The 26,909-nt window shown below is 51.3% G+C and overlaps 1 protein-coding gene and 1 long non-coding RNA gene across 6 annotated transcripts; one reads left to right on the forward strand and one right to left on the reverse strand.

Annotated features, from left to right (window-relative positions):
• Positions 1 to 1,529: 1,529 nt before the first annotated feature.
• On the forward strand, positions 1,530 to 2,254 carry LOC135249461 (uncharacterized). Its single transcript, XR_010328679.1, has 3 exons — positions 1,530 to 1,800; positions 2,044 to 2,088; positions 2,177 to 2,254. It is a non-coding gene; the product is annotated as an uncharacterized LOC135249461 (long non-coding RNA).
• Positions 2,255 to 2,354: 100 nt separating this feature from the next.
• slc38a10 (solute carrier family 38 member 10) lies at positions 2,355 to 24,607 on the reverse strand. 5 transcript variants are annotated; one of them, XM_064324923.1, is made up of 17 exons: positions 23,927 to 24,607; positions 23,248 to 23,365; positions 23,035 to 23,080; positions 22,434 to 22,527; positions 21,449 to 21,592; positions 18,362 to 18,486; positions 15,124 to 15,226; positions 12,656 to 12,838; positions 11,945 to 12,053; positions 10,845 to 10,951; positions 9,623 to 9,767; positions 8,620 to 8,781; positions 6,753 to 7,151; positions 6,531 to 6,647; positions 5,903 to 5,923; positions 5,381 to 5,524; positions 2,355 to 3,903 (listed from the first exon to the last, which is right to left on the reverse strand). In XM_064324923.1, the coding sequence occupies exons 1-17, from the start codon at positions 24,014 to 24,016 to the stop codon at positions 2,753 to 2,755; spliced, it is 3,258 nt and encodes a 1,085-aa protein (XP_064180993.1). In that variant the 5' UTR covers positions 24,017 to 24,607; the 3' UTR covers positions 2,355 to 2,752. The 5 variants fall into 5 exon arrangements, with proteins under 5 accessions (XP_064180993.1, XP_064180994.1, XP_064180991.1 ...); XM_064324924.1 differs by having other exon boundaries at positions 2,355 to 3,885; positions 11,945 to 12,056; XM_064324921.1 differs by having other exon boundaries at positions 11,945 to 12,056; positions 23,927 to 24,606.
• Positions 24,608 to 26,909: the final 2,302 nt, after the last annotated feature.

Here is a 26,909-nt window from a genome sequence, read left to right on the forward strand (position 1 = left end):
CTCTCTCTCTCTGCCTAGCTAGCAAGCTAGCGATCTCTTTATCTTTCTCACTAGCTGGTTAGGTAACTATCTTTCTCACCACGACATCTTGACCTAAAATGTAATGTTTACTTATGGGTGTACACTTCAGGCAGCGTACGCATGCACGGTACAAATCAGGCAGCTGGTACAGATTGGGCAGTGACAGGGACTTCTTTAGGTTTCTTTAGGATGCCATAGAACAGTTCTTACATTTAGTGGAGTTCTTGTTTCTTTAGGACGCCCATAAGACATCTAAATTGCCAGTCCTTTAATCCTTTATGGTCTCCTTCGTGATCTCAGTGGTTACTGTGTCATAGAGCATCAGTGCCAATGTACTGTAGGGGTGCGATTGTAAAGCCTAGGTTTGAATTCATGGTCATTTGGAGAAACTCACCTTAGCAAAAACAACCAACAGAACACATTACTGCTTTGTGGAAATGTGCAAAAATCAAACTTGCAGCCAAGCTTTTCCCAATGCAGTTTATTTTACAGGACATTTAACACTTCTATTCCCTCAGAAAGAAAGAAACATTCTTCACACAGTGTCAGAGAAAGGCTGTAGAAGATGGGCATGGCTGATGTTGCCAGAGAGAGGCTGTGGAAGATGGGCATGGCTGATCAGAGAGAGGCTGTGGAAGATGGGTATGGCTGATGTTGCCATATGTGTAACTAAACCGAGGGACCTTCCTTTGATTGTATTCTTGTGCAAAGCATTTGGTCCCTTTCAGTGGAGACCAGGTAGGCCCGGGGCCAGCCCTGCAGCCAGGGTAAGGGCCGCTCCCTCTGAACAGGGCTCTGACATGGGCCATGGACATGTAACTCCCAGAGACTGTTTTTCTTTCTCTCTCACTCTCTTTCCTTACATGTGGGAAAGTTTTAAATATTACAAAAAAAAGGTACTTTATGGTTTCGGGAATTTTAAAATTAAGAAAAAAAATGCTGACTCGGGTCCCATAAAATCATAACTGGCTTTCTACCCTATGAACACACCTATGCAGCGTTTCCAAGCAACAGACGCGCAAGCAACGCCGCTCACTTCGCTGCAGTTCAGGGCCGAGCCACACGGTGGCAGGCTTTCGTAGGACAGCGCAGTAACAAGCTTGTGGCTTCAGTCCCTGAAGCACAGGAAACGCGCGGAAGGCACTGAGGAAGAAGGACTCTGAGAACAGAATGCACAGTGTTCCAGGAGGCGGGACCGTGTCCCTAAAGGGTGCGTCTCCACCCTCCCCAGGGCTCCACCTCCGGGCTACTCTCCTAAAAACATAAGCGGAGGCAAAACGGCTTCCTCAAAGAAGCACCGGGAGAAACAGGCTACCACCCCGACTGTGTGAATATGTTCAGGAACATTTTCAAATACACTGTTTACATTACATTGGGAAACACAATGTACACAAAAGAGAAATTTATATTAAATAGACAGGGTCGTAAAGGGAGATACGGTGACTTCCCGAATCTCAGGTGCAGACACACATTCCAGCTCTGTGCCAGCCGCACTCAGCATTCCGTAATGAGATCACTCCCAGCGTGTCCCGTGCGAGAGGACCCAGCAGGGAGAGAGACAGAGGCCCAGAGGGAACGGCAGACACAGGCAGTCAGGTCAAAGGGCACTTCAGAAAGGCCTGCGGAGTACGTGTCCAGGAGCTGGTCACAGCACAAACACAAGGCCGTATTACAGGAGTCATGTACGAGGGCTACAGTATGACGTGCTGGTGTATGGGGTGTCCATACAGCAATGTGCTGTTCATATAAGGCCTACAAGGTGAGAGCACAATAAACAGGGTACAAAAAGAGGGGGTACAGGGGCAGATAATGGTCTGAAAGGGGGGTACAGGGGCAGATAATGGTCTGAAAGGGGGGTACAGGGGCAGATAATGGTCTGAAAGGGGGTACAGGGGCAGATAAGCCTGAAGGGGGGTACAGGGGCAGATAATGGTCAGAAGGGGGGGTACAGGGGCAGATAAGGGTCTGAAAGGGGGTACAGGGGCAGATAATGGTCTGAAGGGGGGTACAGGGGCAGATAAGGGTCTGAAAGAGGGGGTACAGGGGCAGATAATGGTCTGAAGGGGGGTACAGGGGCAGATAAGGGTCTGAAAGGGGGGTCAGGGGCAGATAAGGGTCTGAAAGGGGGTCAGGGGCAGATAAGGGTCTGAAATAGGGGTGCAGGGGCAGATAAGGGTCTGAAAGAGGGGTGCAGGGGCAGATAAGGGTCTGAAAGAGGGGGTGCAGGGGCAGATAATGGTCTAAAGGGGTGGGTACAGGGGCAGATAAGGGTCTGAAAGGGGGGTACAGGGGCAGATAATGGTCTGAAAGGGGGGGGGGGGGTACAGGGGCAGATAAGGGTCTGAAAGAGGGGGTACAGGGGCATGTTGCACACATGCACACGCATGGGAATGTGGTAATTCTCAAATTTGGGGGATCCAATTCCCACTCGTGGAAACCTCAGGGTGCCTCAGGCTCAGGTGGAAAGGGGGAAGTCCTCCTTTTGGTGTGACACTTCAGCGTGTGCTTCTGATTGGTTAGCTCGGGCCTCACTGGTTTAAGCCCCACCCCTCTGAGCCAACAGTGAGCAATCAGAAGAAAAATGGGAACCAAAGAAGTGCCTAAGAGGACCGTGACAGGACACAATATAAATGACATCACAGAGAGTAGAGTCACTGTTCAGAAACTGGGACATGGCGCTTCTGTGAGGCGGTGGTTAGCAGGGGAGGTGCTTTCTAGGTATGGTGGAGTGTTATCTCTCTCTCTCAGGCTCTGGAGCTTCTTTGATCTGCCGGGTGTGCACTAGCGCCCCCCCCAGGAGCTGGGCCTCCAGAGCAGCCTGCAGGTCTGGCAGGGGCTGCAGTCCTGTTAGCCCCGCCCCTTCAGCCCCGCCCACCAGCGCCCGTTTCCTCCGCTTCAGGTCCATCTCTCCCGGCCGCCCGTTACCCTGTGCCCCGCCCGCATCCAGGCCCTGCCCCCGGCCCGCAACCCCACCCCCGGCAACACCCACTTCCTGCTGAGGGACCACCCCATCCTCCTTCAGGTCCCGCCCCCCCTTCTTCAAGTGTGCTGGTTCTAGCCCCGCCCCCAGCCCCGCCTCTGGCCCCGCCCCCACTCCTGGCCCTGCCCCAGCCTTATTCTTAACCTCCTGAGCCTCAATCTCAATGGCTGACTGTGCCGCCCCTTCTCTCTGCTCCGCCCCCTCTCTCTGCTCCACCCCCTTCCTCTTCTCCCCCACCTTCTCCCGCCCAGCCTTCTCCCTCTCTCTCTCCATCTTCTCCTCCCTCTCTCTCTCTACCTTTTCCTTCTCCTCTCTCTCCAACTTTTCCTTCTCTACTTTCTCTTTCTCCAACCTCTCCTTTTCCTGCTTTTCTTTCTCTACCCTGTCTTTCTGTGCTCTGGCTTTCTTCTCTCTCTCTATCCTCTCTTTCTCCACTCTGGCCTTCACCTCCTTTTCGATTCTCTCCTTCTCCGGGTCCTGTTCTGGACCTGCCCCACCTGGCCCCCCCTCCTGCTGGGGTTTTGAGTGGGCGGGGCCCTCCTTGTCCCGCTCAGAATCCACAGCCTCCTTGCCCCCCAGCGGGACCCCCCTGGCTCCCACCCCCCCAGCATTCAGATCCTGCTTGGCCACGCCCATTCCTTCTTTGCTGTCCTTGGCCCGCTGACGGGCATCTTGGGAATCTGCGTGAGGCTGCGCCACCTTCGGGGGCCCCTCCCCTGCGGCGTTCCCTCCATGCTGGGCGACGCTCCCCTTCACTGGCCTGTGGGGTTCGGCAGCGGCGGCGGCATTTTGGGGGCCCCCGTCCTGGTGCTCAGAGTCCAGCGCTGGCCCCTGGCCTCCCACAGCTCCATCCAAGGGCCCCTGGCCTGTCTTCTCCACCCCCACTGCATCAGGGGCCACAACTGAGAAAACCACACAGAGCACAGTCACATCCACCCCAAACAGTCACATCCACATCCACCCCAAACACAGTTACGGTCACATCCACCCCTAAACACAATCACGTCCACCCCAAACACAATCAGACCCACATCCACCCCAAACACAGTCACATCCACCCCTAAACACAGTCACGTCCACCCCAAACACAGTCAGATCCACATCCACCCCAAACACAATCACATCCACCCAAAACAAAGTCATATCCACCCCAAACACAGTCACATCCACCCCTAAACACAGTCACGTCCACCCCAAACTCAGTCAGATCCACATCCACCCCAAACACAGTCACATCCACCCCTAAACACAGTCATATCCACCCCTAAACACAGTCGCATCCAGCCTAAACACAGTCACAATCACCTCAAACAGTCACATCCACCCCAGACAGTTACATCCACCCCTAAACAGTCACATCCATATCCACATCCACCCCAAACAGTCACATCCACCCTAAACACAGTCACATCCACCCCAAACAGTCTCAACCACACCTAAAAACAGTCACATCCACCCCAAACACAGTCACATCCACCCCTGAAAACAGTCACACCCACCTCAAACACAGTCACATCCACCCCTAAACAGTCACATCCACCCCAAACACAGTTACATCCACCCCAGTCACATCCACCCCTAAAAACAGTCACATCCACATCCACCCCAAACACAGTCACATCCACTCCTGAAAACAGTCACATCCACCCCTAAATAGTCACATCCACCCCAAACACATTCACAACCACCCCAGTCACATCCACATCCACCGCTAAACAGCACATCCACCCCTACACACAGTCACATCCACCCCTAAACACAGTCATATCCACTGCAAACACACTCACATCACGCCTAGACACGTGCAGAGTGTGTGAATGTGTGTGTGTTAGTTTTGTGTTGAGTGTAGTTTTGCAGCCTGTATGTACAGTGACGTGTGTAGTGTATGTTGTAGCCCGGGTTATGTGAGTGTGACTGTGTAGTGTATGTGTAGTACGTGTGGTGTATGTGTATGTGTGATGGTGTGTGTGTGCAGTGTATGTGTAGTGTGTGACTGAGTGTAGTGTGTGTGTAGTGTATGTGTAAGTGTGTGTGACTGTGTGTGGTGTATGTAGTCTATGTGACGGTGTGCAGTGTATGTGTAGTGTGTGTGACTGTGTGTAGTGTATGTAGTCTATGTGACGGTGTGCAGTGTATGTGTAGTGTGTGTGACTGTGTGTAGTGTATGTAGTCTATGTGACGGTGTGCAGTGTATGTGTAGTGTGTGACTGAGTGTAGTGTGTGTGCAGTGTATGTGTAGTGTGTGACTGTGTGATGTGTGTGACTGTGTGTAGTGTATGTAGTCTATGTGACTGTGTGCAGTGTATGTGTAGTGTGTGACTGCGTGTAGTGTGTGTGTAGTGTGTGACTGTGTGTAGTGTATATGTAGTATATGTGCACCTGCAGGGTGCTGATCCTGGTGGATCTCTTTGTGCTGTTCTTCGATCACGGCGAGCAGTTTCTCGTGCTGATCCAGAAGCCTCTTCTGCTGCTCCTGCTGTTCCTTAATGACCTGCAGAAGCACAGCGTGGTCCAACTGCCCCTCTGCCAGGACGAACAGAGACTGAGCATTACTCCCTGCTGTACGTTACATATACTGAGCATGTTACATTGGGCATGTTACGCTGGGCATGTAACACTGAGCATGTTACACTGGGCATGTCACACTAAGCGTTACTCTCAGCTCAGTGTAACGTGCTGCACGTAACAAACAGTATACTGAGCATGTTACACTGAGCATGTTACACTGAGCATGTCACACTGAGTGTTACTCCTAGCACATTACACTGAGAATGTTTCACTGATGTTACGCCCAGCCTATTGAGGTACATTACACTTAACACGTATGTAACATGTAACGCCCAGTATTAAGTGCTGTACTGAAGAATGGAAAGCAGAAACCAGAGAAAGAGAGGCTCGTACCTGCAACCAGCTTTTTAATCACTGCAGCACAGATCCAGCGCAAAGCCGGCAGGAGAGCAGAGAGCAACAGAAAGAGAGAGGGAGGGAAGGAAAGAGGAAGGGATGGAAGGAGAGAGAAAGGGACGGAAGGAGAGAGGCAGGGAGGAGAATGCTTTAAAGGAGTGAGAACTGCATGCCTCTCCAGATCCTCTTACCATGTCTGCACATGATGGTCAATGGCCTACACACTGAGTACTAGCACAGCCATTACACACTGAGTATCAGCACAGACATTACACACTGAATACCAGCACATCCATTACACACTGAGTACCAGCACAGCCATCACACACTGACTACCAGCAGCCATTACACACTTAGTACCAGCATAGCCATTACACACTTAGTACCAGCACAGCCATTACACACTGAGTACCAGCACAGCATTACCATAACACACATCTAGCTACACAGCCACAGCCTTACACACTGAGTACCAGCACAGCCCTTACACACTGAGTACCACACAGCCATTCAGCAACAATTACATCACCAGCATTACACCAGCCCCAGCCTCTTACACACTTGAGTCCGCTTACCGAGTAGCACAGCCCATGCTTTCACTCTCACTCTCACTCACATTCCTCACCTTCCATCTTGTCTTCGGCGCCGGTGTCTTTGGCTTCCAGGCTCTTCCGCTCTTTGGGCTCCTGGGGTGCCTCAGGCTGCACCGCCTTCTCCTCCTGGGGTGCCAGGGGGGGGTCCCCTAAACCACAGCAACAATCACATTACTGCACCCCTAAACCAGCACATTAGTGCACCCCTAAACCAGCACAGCAATCACATTACTGCACCCCTAAACCAGACTCACGTTTCCCAACAGGCTGTTCAGGGATCTCCTCAGACTTCGCCCTGACATGTTCAGCCTTCCCAGCATGCACCTCTTTGTCAGCAGGAGGGTTGTCCAGGTCCTTGTAAGGCGGCTTCTCCTTCTTCTCATTGACTGGAGCTGGTTTCTCCATCACCTCATTAGCCTTCTCAGCCACTTGGCCCACCTCCCTCTTCCCTTGTGACTCCTCCCCCACCTCCCCACCCTTATTCTGGGCTTCCTGTGGTTTCCCCGCCCCCTGCTCAGACAACTCCTCTTCCTGTGCAGGAGGCTTCACTTCCTCCTGCAGCTCCTCCTGGTCCTTCTTCTCGTCCACCATCACCTTGTCGTGGGGGATGGGAGGCTCATGACGATGTGCCTCTCCGTCGGGCACTGCTACACCTGAAGAGGCGGAGTCACATGCCTGTAAGGCTCTGAGCCAATCACTGACCGGCTGCCACACAGTGAAGTCACGTCGGCATTCAAGGTGCAAACCTTTTGGCTCCAGTTGGCCTGGAATGCTACGTTAACTCACAATATGTGTGTAGTTCTGAGTGTGTGGTTCTGGGTGTGTGTGTGGAGTTCTGGGTGTGTGTGGTTCTGGGTGCATGTGTGTGTAGTTCTGGGTGTGTGGTTCTGGGTGTGTGTGGCTCTGGGTGTGTGTGTGTAGTTCTGGGTGTGTGGTTCTAGGTGTGTGTGGTTCTGGGTGTGTGTGTGGGGTCCTGGGTGTGTGTGTGGGGTTTTGGGTGTGTGTGGTTCTGGGTGCATGTGTGTGTAGTTCTGGGTGTGTGGCTCTGGGAGTGTGTGTGTGTGGTTCTGGGTGTGTGTGTGGTTCTGGGTGTGTGTGGCTCTGGGAGTGTGTGTGTGTAGTTCTGGGTGTGTCTGGTTCTGTGTGCGTGTGGTTCTGGGTGTGTGTGGTTCTGGGTGCATGTGTGTGTAGTTCTGGGTGTGTGTGTGTGTGTGTAGTTCTGGGTGTGTGTGTGTGTAGTTCTGGGTGTGTGTGTGTGTGTGGTTCTGGGTGTGTGGTTCTGGGTGTGGGTGTGGCTCTGGGTGCGTGTGTGTAGTTCTGTGTGTGTGGTTCTGGGTGTGTGTGTGTAGTTCTGGGTGTGTGTTTCTGGGTGTGTGTGTGGGGTTCTGAGTGTGTGTGGTTCTGGGTGCATGTGTGTGTAGTTCTGGGTGTGTGGCTCTGAAAGTGTGTGTGTGTAGTTCTGGGTGTGTGTGTGTAGTTCTGTGTGCGTGTGCTTCTGTGTGCGTGTGGTTCTGGGTGCATGTGTGTGTAGTTCTGGGTGTGTGGTTCTGGGTGTGTGTGTGTGTGTGTGTAGTTCTGGGTGTGTGGTTCTGGGTGTGTGTGTGTGTAGTTCTGGGTGTGTGTGTGTGGTTCTGGGTGTGTGTAGTTCTGGGTGTATGGTTCTGGGTGTGTGTGTGTATGGTTCTGGGTGTGTGTAGTTCTGGGTGTCTGGTTCTGGGTGTGTGTGTGTAGTTCTGGGTGTGTGTGGTTCTGGGTGTGTGTGTGTGTGTTGTTCTGGGTGTGTGTGTGTGGTTCTGGGTGTGTATGTGTGTAGTTCTGGGGGTGTGTGTGTGTGTTGGGGTTCTGGTGTGTGTGTTCTGGTGTGTGTGTGGGTGGGTTCTGGGGTGTGTGTAGTTTCGTGGTGTGTGTGTGGTTCTGGGTGTGTGTGTGTGTAGTTCTGGTGTGTGTGTGTGTGTGGTTCTGGGTGTGTAGTTCTGGGTGTGTGTGTGTGTGGTTCTGGGTGTGTGTGTGGTGTGTCTGGGTGTGTGTGTTTGGTGTGTGTTTGTGTGTGTGTGTTGTTCTGGGTGTGTGGTTCTGGGCGTGTGTGTGTGTGTGTGTGGGGTTCTGGGTGTGTGGTATCACCTGCATTGGGTCGGTCCAGTTGTACGTTCTCCTCCTTCTTGGGTATCTCCACGGGGCCTTTGATCTGGGGGGGTTCTGCCGGCTCCCAGCCCACAGGTCGCCCAGCCCCCCCAGGATTCCCTGCCTGAACCGCCACGTCCGGCACCAGCGCCGGCTTCTCCACTGCCGAGAGAGAACCGGGTCACGAGCAGAACCGGGTCAAACCCCAACCGAGAGAGAACTGGGTCAAACCCGAACCGAAAGAGAACCACATTAGAACAGAAGATTCAGTCAGGTAAAACTTGACTGGGTCATACGGGAGTAGCAGGTGGTCTGTATTAAATAGGTACGGCCAGCAGATGGCAGCAGAGCACATGGTTTAATGACCTCACAAGACAGCAATGCTCACTTTACAGCTCTACCGGTAAAGCAGGGTCTGCATGGGGTTCTGAAAGGTTCTGCAGGGGTTCTGAAAGGTTCTGCAGGGGTTTTGAAAGGTTCTGCAGGGTCCTGAATGGTTCTACAGAGTTCTGCAGGGATTATGAAAGGTCCTGCAGTGGTTCAACAAAGTTCAAAACACTTTGATAAGGATGTTTCCACAGTACCAAACACATACATACACACAAAGGTTCTCCAGAGTTCTGCATGGTTTCTTAATGGTTTCTGAAGGGCTCTGAAGGGATTGGATGGGGTTCTACAGGGTTCTGTAGGGATCTGCATGTGTTCGTCAGGGTTCTGTAGGGTTCTGCAGGGGTTTGTAAGGGTTTCTGTAGGGTTCTGAATGGATCAAATGGGGTTCTACAGGGTTCTGCAGGGGTTCTGTAGGGTTCTGTGGGGGCTCTGAAGGGTTCTGCAGGGTTCTGAAGAGTTTTGCAGTGGTTCAACAAAGTTAACAAATTTAAAAACACTTCAAGAAGGATGTCCCCACCATACCAAACACATACATGTAGAGAACTATTGAGACACAAACATACGCTTGCACGCGGCACGCACGCACGCACACACACACACGCACACACAGTACCTGGGACATTAGGAAGAGAGTCCTTGTCCATTTGGTTATTGGCAGGAGCGGGAGGGGGCTGGACTTTGGGGGGATCGCCGGTTGACAAGGAAACGGTGGTGAAGGTACTGATGAGCAGGATACCGAGGCCAACCCACAGCACCAGCTACAGACAGACAGACAGACAGAGAGACAGAGAGACGGACGGACAGATGGACAGAGAGAAACAGGCATATCAGCAGGGTGAAGAGACCACTACGCACTCTCCATGATTATGCACTCTCCATGACTACGCGCTCCCCAGAGCTACACACTCTGCATGACTACGCACTCTCCATGACTACACACTCTCCATGACTACACACTCTCCATGACTACGCGCTCCCCAGAGCTACACACTCTCCATGACTACGCGCTCCCCAGAGCTACACACTCTCCATGACTATGCGCTCCCCAGAGCTACACATCTCCATGACTACGCACTCTCCATGACTACGCGCACCCCAAAGCTACGCGCTCTCCATGACTACGCACTCTCCAGAGCTACACTCTCCATGACTACGCGCTCCCCAAAGCTACACACTCTCCGTGACTACGCGCTCCCCCAGAGCTACACACTCTCCATGACTACGCACTCTCCATGACTATGCGCACCCCAAAGCTACGCGCTCTCCATGACTACGCACTCTCCAGAGCTACACTCTCCATGACTACGCGCTCCCCAAAGCTACACACTCTCCATGACTACGCGCTCCCCAAAGCTACACTCTCCATGACTACACACTCTCCATGACTACGCGCTCTCCATGACTACGCGCTCTCCATGACTACGCACTCTCCATGACTACACGCTCTCCATGACTACACACTCTCCATGACTACGCACTCTCCATGACTATACACTCTCCATGACTACGCGCTCCCCAAAGCTACACACTCTCCATGACTACGCACTCTCCATGACTACGTGCTCCCCAGAGCTACGCACTCTCCATGACTACGCACTCTCCATGACTACGCGCTCCCCAAAGCTACACACTCTCCATGACTACGCACTCTCCATGACTACGCGCTCTCCATGACTACGCACTCTCCATGACTACGCGCTCCCCAAAGCTACACACTCTCCATGACTACGCGCTCTCCATGACTACACACTCTCCATGACTACGCGCTCTCCATGACTACGCGCTCTCCATGACTACTCACTCTCCATGACTACACACTCTATGTAAGGAATCACCTGAGCAGTGAATCGGCTCTTCTGGATCTTCCTGTAGATGAGGGCGGGGCAGATGAAGCAGATCAGGCTCCCCATGGTGGCGCCTGTCAGTCCCAGGATGGTCTCCACTGAAAACACACCATGGACACGCAGGCATGAGACCCACCCAGGACCCGCCCCGCCTCGCACTGCCACGCCCCACTCCGCCCAAAACCCGCCCCACCTCGCACTGCCACGCCCCACTCCGCCCCACCTCGCACTGCCACGCCCCACTCCGCCCCACCTCGCACTGCCACGCCCCACTCCGCCCCACCTCGCACTGCCACGCCCCACTCCGCCCCACCTCGCACTGCCACGCCCCACTCCGCCCCACCTCGCACTGCCACGCCCCACTCCGCCCAAAACCCGCCCCACCTCGCACTGCCACGCCCCACTCCGCCCCGCCTCGCACTGCCACGCCCCACTCCGCCCCACCTCGCACTGCCACGCCCCACTCCGCCCCGCCTCGCACTGCCACGCCCCACTCCGCCCCACCTCGCACTGCCACGCCCCACTCCGCCCAAAACCCGCCCCACCTCGCACTGCCACGCCCCACTCCGCCCCACCTCGCACTGCCACGCCCCACACTGCTCAGGGCTGGACTATGTCTGTCCCCACCTACACACACTCTCCAATCAGATTCATCACCCATTTAAACCAACAGGAGAGGAACCTGGAATGGGCTTTCTGTCCTGGAAAGAAGACATTCCATAATATTCCTCTCAGGAATATTCCCAACCCCTCTTCCCCCAGACTAACTGTTAGTGAACTCAAAGTACCGCATGCAGTAAGACGACATCTGTAATTATGGGGACAGACCAGATCCTGCTAACAGACACACAGCTTCAGTCTGCAGCCGACCACAGGAAGACAAGCATGTGAAACAATCTTACACGCAAACACGCACAAGAACACATGCGCACACACACACACACACACACGCGCACAAAAACACATGCGCACGCGCACACACACGCACGCATACACACGCTTTCCACTCACACACAGAACACGTACACGCACACACACACTCATGCACTGAGGACATGCACATGCACGCACGCATGCACACACACACTGACCGTTAGGAATAAGGATTCCACCCAGCATGGTGCCAAAGACGATGCAGAGGGTGATCATCTTGAACCGCAACGGAGGCATGTACCCTCCCGCAGCAAACGTCCCATCCTTCTGCTACGAGAGAGAGGGAGGGAGGGAGAGGGAGATGGAGGGAAGGAGAGGAAGAGAGAGGGAGCAAACCACCAACAGGTTAACTGACAGTGAGGTGGGACATGGCAGTGTCAGATGGCATGCAAGTTTACTCTGATCGCCCAGTCCATCCCACCCAAACACTTACATCATCAGTCTGCATCCCCTCCTTTTACCGTAAAACACTTAATACAGCCTCCCACCCAAACACTTACATCATCAGTCTGCATCCCCTCCTTTTACCGTCAAACACTTAATACAGCCTCCCACCCAAACACTTACATCATCAGTCTGCATCCCCTGCTTTTACCGTAAAACACTTAATACAGCCTCCCACACAAACACACATTACATCATCAACCTACATCCCTATTTACCATAAAACAGTTAATACAGCCTCCCACACAAACACACATTACATCATCAGTCTGCTTCAGCTCCAGGTCTGCATGCTGCACCTGTAAGCAGTGAGCACTAAAACATCTCAGAAAATGGCACCAGCAGTGGTGAGAGGACAGCCCGCGTAGCTGTGTGGGCGTGGATAGGGAAGGGCGTGGCCAAGGAAGGGGCGTGGCCAGGCTCACCTGCTGCTCGAACAGCATGGTGTTGATGGCCTGGCGACAGGGCAGAATCATCATGGGAAAGCCCACAGCCACAGACATCATGAAGCCCACGCGGATCATCCCTGTCACCGGGTTAGAGGGGAAGTTCATCAGCACGTTCCCCGCAATGTCATCCGTGAAGCTAACGTAGCCGAAAAAGCCCACCTGTAGGGAGGGAGGGAGGGAGACAGAGAGAGAACGGGGGAGAGAGACAGAGAGAGAGAGAACGGGGGAGAGAGACAGAGAGAGAGAGAACAGGGGGGAGAGAGAGCGAGAACAGGGGGAGAGAGACAGAGAGAGAGAGAGAACAGGGGGAGAGAGAGAGAGAGAGAGAGAGAACAGGAGGAGAGAGAGAAAATGGGGGGGAGAGACAGAGAGAGAGAACAGGGGGAGAGAGAGAACGGGGAGAGGAACAGAGAAAGACATCAGTGCTGTGTGTGTGTTACTCCTCTGAGTGTACCCATGTTAGCACCACCGTGTCCTTCATTCTAAAGTAGGCAGAGCCTTTAGCGCTATGCTACACTGAGTAACAAGCCCAGAGCCTTTAGCGCTATGCTACACTGAGTAACAAGCCCACAGCCTTAACCGCTATGCTACACTGAGTAACAAGCCCAGAGCCTTAACCGCTATGCTACACTGAGTAACAAGCCCAGAGCCTTTAGCGCTATGCTACACTGAGTAACAAGCCCAGAGCCTTTAGCGCTATGCTACACTGAGTAACAAGCCCAGAGCCTTTAGCGCTATGCTACACTGAGTAACAAGCCTAGAGCCTTTAGCGCTATGCTACACTGAGTAACAAGCCCAGAGCCTTTAGCGCTATGCTACACTGAGTAAAGTAGGCAGAGCCTTTAGTGCTATGCTACACTGAGTAACAAGCCCAGAGTCTTTAGCACTATGCTACACTGAGTAACAAGCCTAGAGCCTTTAGCGCTATGCTACACTGAGTAACAAGCCCAGAGCCTTTAGCGCTATGCTACACTGAGTAACAAGCCCAGAGCCTTTAGCGCTATGCTACACTGAGTAACAAGCCCAGAGCCTTTAGTGCTATGCTACACTGAGTAACAAGCCCACAGCCTTAACCGCTATACTACACTGAGTAACAAGCCCACAGCCTTAACCGCTATACTACACTGAGTAACAAGCCCAGAGCCTTTAGCGCTATACTACACTGAGTAAAGTAGGCAGTATACTTCATAAGAAGTAGAACTTCTTAAGCAAAACGAAGCAATGAGAACAACTGAAGAACAAAAAGACGCGGTGTTGTGTGTTCTCACGGTGCAGTGTGCGACGGCCTCCAGGGAGAACTTTTGGAAAACTTCTTTCTTGTTCTCCGACCTCCCCCTCTCAGCTATTGGTCGAAATATCACATGGTTGGTTACGTCACGGTTGAGAGTTCAGAGGGCAGACTTCACATGCTTGTACGGAGAGTCAATGCCAATCTCTCTTCTGTAGAGATGGGATTTCTGTGAGTTCCTGCATGTTTGATGAATGGTGCTACTAGTTTCAGCAAGTCATCAAAACGCCTAGCACACATTCGGAAGTAAGAGAAAGCGGACCCCCTCGTCTAAACTCCGCATTTGCCGAATGTACAGGCAAAACTCTCCATTCTCCGTCCTACTCTGATTTAGAGGGCGAACATACCATCTCCTTCGCTTTTTCTTCTTCTTTTGCATAGCTAGATAAACTAAAGCCAGTTTAAACACTTTAAACTTTTTGTTTTGTGTTGTGATCTCGCATAGCCCTTCTCTTTATACATCCATGTAGCTGCGAGACGGGGGTCTGGGCGAGATTCCAGCCCCAGTTAATAGCTGCCTTGTAATTATTCGTAATTATTCACGCCCCAGCGGTGTGGAGTGACATTAAACGGTTCTGTATTCTCACTGAGTATACCGACAACGGTGTTCGTGGACATGTTCGCCGGTGGTTCTCAATCCTGAAGTTCTTGCTTCTTACTAAGTATACTGCCAGCTTAAGGCTTAGAGAGAATGCCTCGTGTTCAGGCACCAGCCCCCCACCCCCATGATCTGTGCCCCCCCACCCCCATGATCTGTGTCCCCCACCTCTATGATCTGTGCCCCCCACCCCCATGATCTGTGTCCCCCACCTCTATGATCTGTGCCCCCCACCCCCTATGATCTGTGCTGCTGCTGAACCTGATTTGGGCTCATTTTGGCTGCATTAAACCCCTGGAGTTCTACAACACTGCCACTCAGAGAAACACATGGCAGCAGAGAGACAGACAGAAGGGAACAGCGCCCCCTCTCTGTAGCAGCAGGCTCTGCAGAGAGACAGACAGAAGGGAACAGCGCCCCCTCTCTGTAGCAGCAGGCTCTGCAGAGAGACAGACAGAAGGGAACAGCGCCCCCTCTCTGTAGCAGCAGGCTCTGCAGAGAGACAGACAGAAGGGAACAGTGCACCCTCTCTGTAGCAGCAGGCTCTGTGGGGCTCACCGTGATGTAGAAGGTGGTGACCACGTTGAGGGAGGAGGTGAAGATGGTGCTCATTCTCTTGACTGATGGCTCATCCAGGCTGTCGTAGGTGGGTAACACCTGCCTGTAAATCCAGAGAAAAGCATCGATTTTCACCTGTCCTAAAGTCCTCACCTTTACCTGTCCTAAAGCTCTCACCTTTACCTGTCCTAAAGCCCTCACCTTAACCTCACCATTACCTGTCCTACAGCCCTCACCTTTACCTGTCCTAAAGCCCTCCCCTTTACCTGTCCTTTACCTGTCCTAAAGTCCTCCCCTTCACCTCACCTTCACCTGTCCTAAAGCCCTGACCTTTACCTGTCCTAAAGTCCTCCCCTTCACCTGTCCTAAAGCACTCACCTTTACCTGTCGTAAAGCCCTCACCTTAACCTCACCATTACCTGTCCTACAGCCCTCACCTTTACCTGTCCTACAGCCCTCACCTTTACCTGTCCTAAAGTCCTCCCCTTCACCTCACCTTCACCTGTCCTAAAGCCCTGACCTTCACCTGTCCTAAAGTCCTCCCCTTCACCTGTCCTAAAGCACTCACCTTTACCTGTCCTAAGGCCCTCACCTTCACTTTCACCTGCCTTAAAGCCCTCATCCATTACCAACCATACATTTACATTTCACACACACACACACACACACACACACACACACACACACACACACACACACACACACACACACACACAAGAGTATCACACTGGGTACCCAATATGGTGCAGTAAGGCCAAGGGCATGGTTACTGCACCATATTGATCATATCACGATAAGAAGCTGAACAGAAGGCAGCATTTGCAGTGTGGCAGTGTAGCACAAGACCCCAGCATTTCATGTGCCCAGTGTAATACTCTTACAGGTTCGGAAAGAAAGATGGATTCTGCATTCAGAAGGATTTCAATGGAAAGTCAAACCATGAACACAGAGACACACAAATTCAGCCATGGCACAAAGACTGGAAGTGATAAGAGAAGTAAATGCTGAGTGGAAAGGGGAGAAGGGATGGAGGAAAGATGAGAGATAAAGGAGAGATGGAGGTATGGAAAAGAGATGGGGAGGGATGTTCTCTGTTTTCTCAGAGAAGAGCTGACCATCACCAAGACACCCAAACCTCCTCTCCACCCTGTACCCAGAATAGCCCCTCCCCCTCTCATATTCCACCCTGGAAGGCCCCTCCCCCACTCAGTCATGCCTGGGAGGCCCCTCCCACTCTCAGTCATGCCTGGGAGGCCCCTCCCACTCTCAGATTCCACCCTGGGAGGCCCCTCCCCCTCTCAGATTCATGCCTGGGAGGCTCCTCCCCCTCTCAGATTCATGCCGGGGGGCCCCTCCCCCTCTCAGATTCCATCCTGGGAGGCCCCTCCCCCTCTCAGTGATGCCTGGGAGGCCCCTCCCCCTCTCACATTCATGCCTGGGAGGCTCCTCCCCCTCTTTCCAAGCACTCAGAAAGTGCACACTCAGCTTCCCGCGCACAGAGGAGCGCCACCTTTCTCCACCGGACTTACTGTAGGGTCGCGACTGAGTCCGAGGAGGGGTGCAACACTTAACCCGAATTACTTCAGTAAACATCCAGCTGCATGAACATTTATTAAACGGAAATGTTTACTTGCACATAATTTCACTGACAGCAGTGCTTGAGATATTAATGGTGATATTACGATATTAAAGGGCAGCATTTGAAATTGATGTTATTAAAGAGACCAGCATTTGAGATTAATGACACTACGACATTAAAGAAAGCAACATTTAAGATGAATAATAATAGAGAGCAGTGAGATTGATGATATGACAGAGAGTAGCGTTTGAGGTTTATAATATTAGAGAGTACAGTGTATGAGATTAAAATTATTATGAATTTAGAGAAAGCAAATGTATGATTAATATTAGAGAGAGAACAGCATTTGAGATTATGTTGGAGAGAGTGTTTGACATCAATGCACATGATATTAGAGAGATGGTGTTTGAGATCGATGCACATGATATTAGAGAGATGGTGTTTGAGATCAATGCACATGATATTAGAGAGATGGTGTTTGAGATCGATGCACATGAATTAGAGAGGTGTTTGAATCGAGCACATGATATTAGAGAGATGGTGTTTGAGATGATGCACATGATATTAAATGTGTTGATGATGCCTGATATGAAGATGTATTTGAGAGCGATGCACATCACAATTGAGAGATGGTGTTTGAGATCAATGCACATGATATTAGAGAGATGGTGTTTGAGATCGATGCACATCATAATTGAGAGATGGTATTTGAGATCGATGCACATCACAATTGAGAGATGGTGTTTGAGATCGATGCACATGATAATTGAGAGATGGAGTTTGAGATCGATACACATCACAATTAAGAGATGATGTTTGAGATCGATGCACATGATAATAGAGAGATGGTGTTTGAGATCGATGCACATGATATTAGAGAGAAGGTGTTTGAGATCGATGCACATCACAATTGAGAGAGTGCCGTTTAACAGAGCAGTTAAATCTCACTACGCCAGAAGGTAAAATTGGAGGTCAGAACCTAAAAGAATGTTGTGTGAAAAGCACTCAAACGGATCTACCGCTATTAGAAAACAACAAAAAACACATCTACGTCGACTGGGAGTATAACAAAACCAAATGGATCTACCACTATTGTAAAACAAAAACAAAAGGATTTAAAGCTGTTATAAAACAAAAAAAACAGATCTACCACTATTACAAAACAAAAACGAATGTATCTATCGCTATTATAAAACAATTTAGAGACATATCATTATCTTCTACAGTCCAAATAGTTCAACAACCAAAACAGAATCAAACTCCAATTGAAGGTGGGGCTTCAGGTCAGAACACAGTGGAAAGGGGCGGGGCTTCAGGTCAGAATACAGTGGACAGAGGCGGGGCTTCAGTTCAGAACACAGTGGAAAGAGGCGGGGCTTCAGGTCAGAACACAGTAAAAAGAGGCAGGGCTTCAGGTCAGAACACAGTGGAAAGAGGCGGGGCTTCAGGTCAGAACACAGTGGAAAGAGGCGGGGCTTCAGTGTAGAATAAAGCTAAAAGCCAAAGGGGGCCAGGTGTACTTTAACCCAAAAAAACACCCCCCCCAGAGAAAGGGATCAGCAGGGAAGAACGGCCAAGAACCCGAGCCAGCAGCGAGACTCCCCCACCCCCCCGGCCACGCCGCTCAGGAACAGGAAGAGGAAACCAGGGCGTACTTACGACTGACAGGCGAACGCCATGCCACAGATGGGCAGACAGCGAAACAGCCCGTCCCAGCGCAGCAGCCTGACCCGCCCCGTCCACTGGCCACTGAGGAGGCCATGTTTGAAAGAGGACAGCACCATCTGCGGTCAGGGGAGAGCGGCAGGGTCAAAGGTCAGCCCGCAGGGGAGGGGGCGTGGCCCAAGGCCCGGGCCCATCAGAAAGGGGGCGGGGAGACAGGAGGGAGAGGGGGAGGAGTCTCAGAGTGAAAGAGAAGTTCAGAAAATCGCTCCTGCTAACCCCCCCGACCCCCCACCAGGGTTAAACCCACATGAACGGGTGTACAGTGACACCTGCTGTGTGCAAATAAAGGTGTGACCACAACAGGACCGAGCGCACCCAAATTTAGGAAGTGGGATCTTTGGAGGGGGTGGGGTGGAGGGAAAGAAAGGACAGTTTGGGAACCCCCCGGGCATGCACACGAGCGTAAACGACGGACTGGAGAGGAATTTGGGAGTACACCGCATTCACAGAGGTTTAAAGATGGAGGAAACATGATCTTGTACAGGGACATGGCTTTGGGGGGGAAGCGGAGTGGCAGGAGGGGGAGGAGTTAACAGCTCAATCAAAGTGAGACTCCCATAACTGCTGGCCTGTCCCTCTTTAGCCCCGCCCCCAACTATAAACTCCACCTCCAGGTCCACAAGTCCCACCCTCAGCCGCTGAAAGAATGCTGAAATGAAATGGACAGTAACGCGCGCACACGCGCGCGTATACACACACACACACACACACACACACACAAGCATGCAGACACAGACCGATGGGACCAGACCGCACTGTGCTGGTTCTGCAGGTAGGGGGCGCTGTGCCTGTGGCTCTCTGTACTTACGGGTGGCAGCAGAAGGTGGTAGCGATAATGGGCAGGCACTGAATGACGCCCGACATGCGCCACAGGTTGACACGCTCCACCCAGGAGCCACTCACAAAGCCGTAACGCAGAGACGACAACACTATCTAGAAGCAGCATGACGGAGAGGGAGGGAAACACATCACACACCGTTAGAGTCAACCGCTAGAGGCTGTTAGAGGCCCGACTCTACTCCAGAGAGAGGCTCCTTAATCACAGACAGAGTTAGAGGCTGTTAGAGGCCCGACTCTACTCCAGAGAGAGGCTCCTTTACCACAGACAGAGTTAGAGGCTGTTAGAGGCCCGACTCTACTCCAGAGAGAGGCTCCTCTATCACAGACAGAGTTAGATGCCAGACTCTACTCCAGAGAGAGGCTCCTTTACCACAGACAGAGTTAGAGGCTGTTAGAGGCCAGACTCTACTCCAGAGAGAGGCTCCTTAATCACAGACAGAGTTAGAGACCAGACTCTAGTCCAGAGAGAGGCTACCCTATCACAGAGTTAGAGGCCGTTAGAGGCTGGATGGACAGCAGCTGATTCCGGATCCTGTAGGGCCAGTAAGGTAGCTGGTGTTGTAACAGGTGAGTGGAGGGGGCATGAGCCAGGTGCTGTTTCTATACTCACCCCCGTCCCCGCCATCCTCCCACCCCGTTCTGTGGTATCTCTGAATTTAACCAGATTTAACCCTGGGACTGCAGACCACAAACTCCAACAGAGCAGAGCCCAACAGCACAAACGAATACTAACAACAATCTACAACCTGCCACAAGCAACCAGCACAAACTACAGCCTTCCACAAGCAACCAGCACAAACTACAGCCTGCCACAAGCAAACAGCACAAGCTACAGTCTGCCACAAGCAACCAGCTCAGACTACAACCAGGCACAAGAAAACGGCACAAACTACAGCCTGCCACAAGCAACCTGCACAAACTACAGCCTGCCACAAGCAACCAGCTCAGACTACAGCCTGCCACAAGCAACCAGCTCAAACTACAGCCTGCCACAACAAACAGCACAAACTACATCCTGCCACAAGCAACCTGCTCAGACTACAGCCTGCCACAAGCAACCAGCTCAGACTACAGCCTGCCACAAGCAAACAGCTCAGACTACAGACTTCCACAACAAACAGCACAAACTACAACCTGCCACAAGCAACCAGCTCAGACTACAGACTGCCACAACAAACAGCACAAACTACAACCTGCCACAAGCAACCAGCTCAGACTACAGACTTCCACAACAAACAGCACAAACTACAACCTGCCACAAGCAACCAGCTCAGACTACAGACTGGCACAACAAACAGCACAAACTACATCCTGCCACAAGCAAACAGCTCAGACTAGACTGGCACAACAAACAGCACAAACTACATCCTGCCACAAGCAAACAGCTCAGACTACAGCCTGCCACAAGCAACCAGCTCAGACTACAACCTGCCACAAGCAAACATCTCAAACTACAGCCTGCCACAAGCAAACAGCACAAACTACAGCCGACCACAAGCAAACAGCACAAACTACAGCCGACCACAAGCAAACAGCACAAACTACAGCCAACCACAAGCAAACAGCTCAAACTACAACCTGCCACAAGCAACCTGCTCAGACTACAACCTGCCACAAGCAACCAGCACAAACTACAGCCTGCCACAAGCAACCAGCTCAAACTACAGCCTGCCACAAGCAACCACCACAAACTACAGCCGACCACAAGCAAACAGCACAAAACTATCTGTGCTCAGGTGTAGGTTAGTTAGTGGGGGGGAAAGCACCACAAAACAAGAGGAATTTTCATTTGAACTTTCTACTGAAATAAGCCTTCACCATCTTCAGCCAAAGCCCTGAGACAGGCAGTACTGAGGCTGATCACGGACATGCACGTATGAACCTCAGACCTCATCTACAGACCAGCCTGCCAGGTTTGACTGCTTTGGTCTGGATGCTGAAATGACAAGTTCAATGATTAGCAGGAGGAACCATCATCTTCATCTCCATCTCCATCTCTCACAGGGCTCTTCACCACAACAAATCTACAACATAAAACTGTGGAGAATTTTTTTTTTTTTTAGGGGCAAGACGGCACAGCATTCAGGCCGTGACACAGAGAAAAGGTGCGTGTTGGACTCTTGCTTCATTGTCCATGTGCCCTGGTGCTGCCCCCTGCTGGCGCGGAGGAGAACTGCTCACCACAAACATGAAGAGGGTGTAGAAGATGAGCGCCATGGCGGAGAAGGACTGGATGGATGACATCATGTTCCTCTGCAGGCTGAGCGGCAGCACGATGAACAGCGACACGGCGATGAGCAGCAGCACCCGGAAACTGCCCGTCACCTGCACAGCAACAGGAGGACACGCCCACCGCATGTCACATAAGCAAAGGGCAGGGCTTCATTACCTGCTGCCTCACCTGCGCGGCTAACTCACCCGAGAGGCTAAGTCACCTGAGCGACTGCCTCACTGAGAGACTAACTCACCTGAGCGGCTAACTCACCTGTGCAGCTAACTCACCCGAGCGGCTAACTCACCTGTGAAGCCGACTCACCTGTGCAGCTAACTCACCTGAGAGGCTAACTCACCTGAGCTGCATCAGGTAAATACTCACTTAAATGGATGTGTGCAAAATATGAGCTCTGTAAGTCACCAGAAAGGAATGAATAGTAAGTGGTAATAATAATAATAATCACTGCAATATTTCTCTGTACTGTTTATACAGCAAACACTAAACATCCTCAACAGGTGTGCATAACTCACACTAAACAGACAGCAGAAGACTGGTGGTCACCTGCAGTCTTCCACTCTCCCAGCTCCTATAAAACCCTTCAGGTTCTGCACACAGTAAAACTGCCCTTTTATTTACTGTAAACAATCTGTTGTGACAGGGGGCGGAGTCCAGTGGGGGTGACTGATGGAAAGGGGGCGGAGTCCAGTGGGGGTGACTGATGGAAAGGGGGCGGAGTCCAGTGGAGGTGACGGATGGGCAGGGGGCAGAGTCCAAAATAGGTGACTGATGGATAGACCAGAGCTGCTGCTGCGGAGTGTGTGATTGGGCCTCTCACCAGTCAAACCAGTTTGCCCACAGCTTTACTTTACCTGCACCTGGATCAACTGTGTGTGTGTGTATGTGTGCTTGCTTGTGAGTGTGTGTGCGTGAAACAGAGAGAGAGAAACCTACCTGAAGACCCAGCAGCTGAGCAAAAAAGTTGGAGCCCAGATCAGCGATGACAACGTAAAAGGCGATGCAGGTTCCAAGCATCAAGCCAATCATACTGCAGACAGAGAAAACCCACTGGGCATCAGACCAATCTTACTGCAGACAGAGAAAACACACTGAGCACCAGACCAATCATACTGCAGACAGAGAAAACACACTGAGCACCAGACCAATCATACTGCAGACAGAGAAAACACACTGAGCATCAAACCAATCATACCGCAGACAGAGAAAACACACAGAGCACCAAACCAATCATACTGCACACAGAGAAAACACACTGAGCACCAGACCAATCATACTGCAGACAGAGAAAACACACTGAGCATCAGACCAATCATACTGCAGACAGATAAAACACACTGAGCACCAGACCAATCATACTGCAGACAGAGAAAACACACTGAGCATCAGACCAATCATACTGCAGCCTTCAGCAAAGACTGCGATACTGTGTAACTACACCAGTTAACACATGAGTTAATTTCAATAACATGGTATTAGTAAGAATAATACAGTGTGAAAACAATTACAGATGTAAAATGATGTAAAAAATACTCACCTTGTTTCTACAAGAGCTTTTCCTGCTTTCCCATAAGCATGGAAGGCTGGAATTACAAACCGACATTCAAAACACGGGACAGTCCTCACATTTAGCAATTTATCTCAGTTTCAAGAAGAATGACAAGATCTGGAAACGGTCTCCAAGCAACAGGTTAGCCTGCTAGCACCATAAAACAACACCAGAGTGATGTCAGGGGGCGCGTGGCCTCACCCAGTCCCGCATAGGTCCGGCGCTTGCTGCTGCTGGCGGAGTGCACGAGGAACATGCAAGACTGGTGCGTCATCCACGAACAGAAGAAGAGCAGCAGCGTACCCAGCGCGATGCCACACTGCGGCCCCAGCGCGAGACACGGGGAAGACAAGGGAGAACCATCATCAGTAAGACACCGACTCACCGCCAGGCCAGCTCGTGTGCGTCTTTCTCGGTACTCAGAACACAACCCAGACTGTTCCTAAACTATAAAACAACTTAAGTAAACACGGTGCTTTTAGCTAGCTTAGCTACCAAAATAACCAGTAACACGCAACGGTCGGCTAAAACACTTTCATCTGTGCGCTGTCATATGTCTTTACTACAGGGATAAGACAGCCTCGGTGCAGGGTCAGCCTAGCCGCCACTGCCTGGGGTCGCTGGGTTTTTAGCCCTGCAATCGATAGCGGGCTGGGTTTTTTTATGCATTTCCCCACGACAGCGTGTTCCGCGCCAGGATATGGAAAGTGGCGAGCCATTGCCTGCGGTTGGCTTTCCATGCACCAGATTTCACGGTCTTGACGCGGGGTAGCGAGCAAGTAAGCGCCCCACAAACACGGGCAGCTGAATCACAATCAACCCCACAATATACCGTACCTGCTTAAAGCAAGAGAGCATCGTTAGGGTTAGGGTACCGTACCTGCTTAAAGCAGAAGGGCATCGTTAGCACGCTCACTCCTACGATGCTGTTGACCACGTTCATGATCAGACCCCAGTTAGACGCCGTCATCTTGCTGTTAAAATTCGCGCTCTCGTATTTGCTGAACTTTCGATGTCGGGCAGCTATGAGGCTGGGAAACCTTAGATGCAGACTGTATGGCGAATTTTAATCCAGCCAAATTCAGCGGGTGTCCTTCGGAAACTAATGACGTGGCGCTTCGCTCAGAAAAACACAAACACCACCCATCACGGCGGTTGGCGAGTTAGGAAGTGAAATATTTTCGTTTGCTACAAACTAATGAGCTTCCACCAGATCAGCTGGCTAAATATCTTTCTCTTTTTTTGCAAACACATTAATTCAACTCATCGTTTTCGAACGAAAACTTTTTCCAAACACATAATCACAGCCCAGCCCCGCTTTCGCCTGTGTCACAGGCGGCAGCCATAGTTCAAATGTGTCCCCACAGGACGAGTCGCTGACAGGTTTATCGGTCCCTTTGCTGATGGAAGATGTTTATTGTCATTTAACTCGATAACTGAATCGCCGATACTAAGAAGACCACTCAGTTTCGCACATATCCCGAATGCATAACCAGGAAGTACGCGAACCTCCGACAGCAGAAACACGTCGACAACAACCAAGAGGGCGAGCCCACGGGGTACAACGTCCGCAACACTGCGACCCTCTCTGTTGCCCCTACCGGAAGGAGGTCCAAACACCCCAAACGTTTATTTCAGGGTGGAATATGTTGACACGCACGCACACAGGGCATGCACTCACACACAGAGCGTGCACACACACACACACACACACACACTTAGTATTATTAAACAGGTCAATAGAGGTCAGAGGGGAGAGACTGATTTACCTTCTTCAGCAACCGTCTCCATAGCAACAGGGCCACAACAACTATTTCCAAGCATTCCTTCCTCAGCTTCATCTGTTCCAATGATAAGCCTGCTTTAATGCCAGTTAATGCAGACACGTATGGCAGCAGTAATTCTGCCTAAACGGCTTCAAATGAATTCTTGTGTTGTCTGTAAATATGAATGCTGTATCCACTATGTATAAACAAAGCAAAACATCAGAACTTCAAAATTCTGATGAACACACAACAAAGACATCGTTAAAATTAAAATGAGAAGAAGACATTTAATGTAGATTTTATGTTTTGCAGTTTGGGATGATTAGTCTGTTTCCTGGCAGGACAATTCTGGCCTTAGCATGTTGTTTTTCAGTTCACCAGCAGGGGGAGTCTGTGAGCCTGCAAAATTCTCCTTATCCGGCTTCTGATTTAGTGCTGGTGGTGTAACTGGGATTCCTCTCCCTTCCTTTCATGTTTGTGTGTGGATATAACCACTTCCACACTCCACGGTTTAAATGAGAGCCATGGTTTATTTCTGACCTGCATCCAGCTCTTATCTCATCTGACCCAGGAGCGAACCGGCTGATCTCACAGTGAACAGGGCACAGGAAGAGCAGCCAGTCAGGTGAGATCAGCAGGGAATGATATCATCACTGAGCTCATATGGCCTTGGCAGCTGACAGGTTTAAATATCTCAAACATCCCTTCCTCTACATTCAACAGTGCAGCCTATGCACAGTGCCTATGTGTATGTGTGTGTGTGTGTGTGTGTGCGCCTGTGTGTGTGTGTGCATGTGTGTGTATATGTGTGTGTGCACAGTGCCTATGTGTGTGTGCCTGTGTGTGTGTGTGTGTGTGTGTGTGTGTGCATGTATATGTGTGTGCGCACAGTGTCTATGTGTGTGTGCCAGTGTGTGTGTATATGTATGGGTGTGTGTGTGTGTGAGCGTGTGTTCCTGTGTGTGTGTGTGTGTATGTGTGTGTGTGCCTGTGTGTGTGTGTGTGTGCAGTATATGTGTGCAAGAGTCAGTGTGTGCGTGTGTGTGTATATGTATTGGAGTGTGTGTGTGCGTGTGCCTGTGTGTGTGTGCGTGTGTGTGCACACTGCCTATGTGTGTTTGGCTGAGTGTGTGTGTGCCAGTGTGTGTGTTTGTGCCTGTGTGTGTGTCTGTCTGTCTGTGTGTGTGCATGTGTGTGTATATGTGTGTGCGCACAGTGCCTATGTGTGTGTGTGTGTGTGCGCATGTATATGTGTGTGCGCACAGTGCCTATGTGTTTGTGGCTGAGTGTGTCTGCGTGTGCTTGTGTGTGCATGTGTGTGTATGTGTGTGTATGCACAATGCTTGTGTGTGTGTGGCTGAGTGTGTGTGCATGTGCGTGTGTGTGTGTGTGTGTGTGTATGTGTGTGTATGCACAGTGCCTGTGTGTGTGTGGCTGAGTGTGTGTGTATTCCAGTGTGTGTATGTGTGTGTATGCACAATGCCTGTGTGTGTGTGGCTGAGTGTGTGTGTATTCCAGTGTGTGTGTATGTGTGTGTACGCACAGTGCTTATTTATGTAGGTGAGTCTGATCAGACACACACTTGATGGCCGTGTGGTGGCACTGATTCTCCTGCCCACTCCCGCTTGCTGATTGGTTCAGTGTTTAAAGGATTTTACTGAAGCTATACCATCCTGCTTGCTGAGTGGTTCAGTGTTTAAAGGATTTTACTGATGTTATACCCTACTCCTCTCAGTCACCTCCTATTGCACCTCCTCCTGCACAGTGTCCCCAGCAGTATCACTGCAGAGTCCTCTTGTAGTGTCCCCCAGCGGAGTCACCTCCTCCTGTACAGTGTCCCCCAGCAGAGTCACCTCCTCCTGTACAGTGTCCCCAGCAGATTTCACTCCTCCTGTAAGTGTCCCCAGCAGAATCACTCCTCCTGTACAGTCCCCAGCAGAGTCACCTCCTCCTGTACAGTTCCCCAGCAAGCCTCCTCCTGTACAGTGTCCCCAGCAGAATCACTCCTGTACAGTGTCCCAGCAGAATCCCTCCTTTGTACAGTGTCCCCCAGCAGAATCACCTCCTCCTGTACAGTGTCCCCAGCAGAATCACCTC

This window comes from Anguilla rostrata, chromosome 2 (assembly GCF_018555375.3).
Source record: "Anguilla rostrata isolate EN2019 chromosome 2, ASM1855537v3, whole genome shotgun sequence".
NCBI classification, from domain to species: Eukaryota; Metazoa; Chordata; class Actinopteri; order Anguilliformes; family Anguillidae; genus Anguilla; species Anguilla rostrata.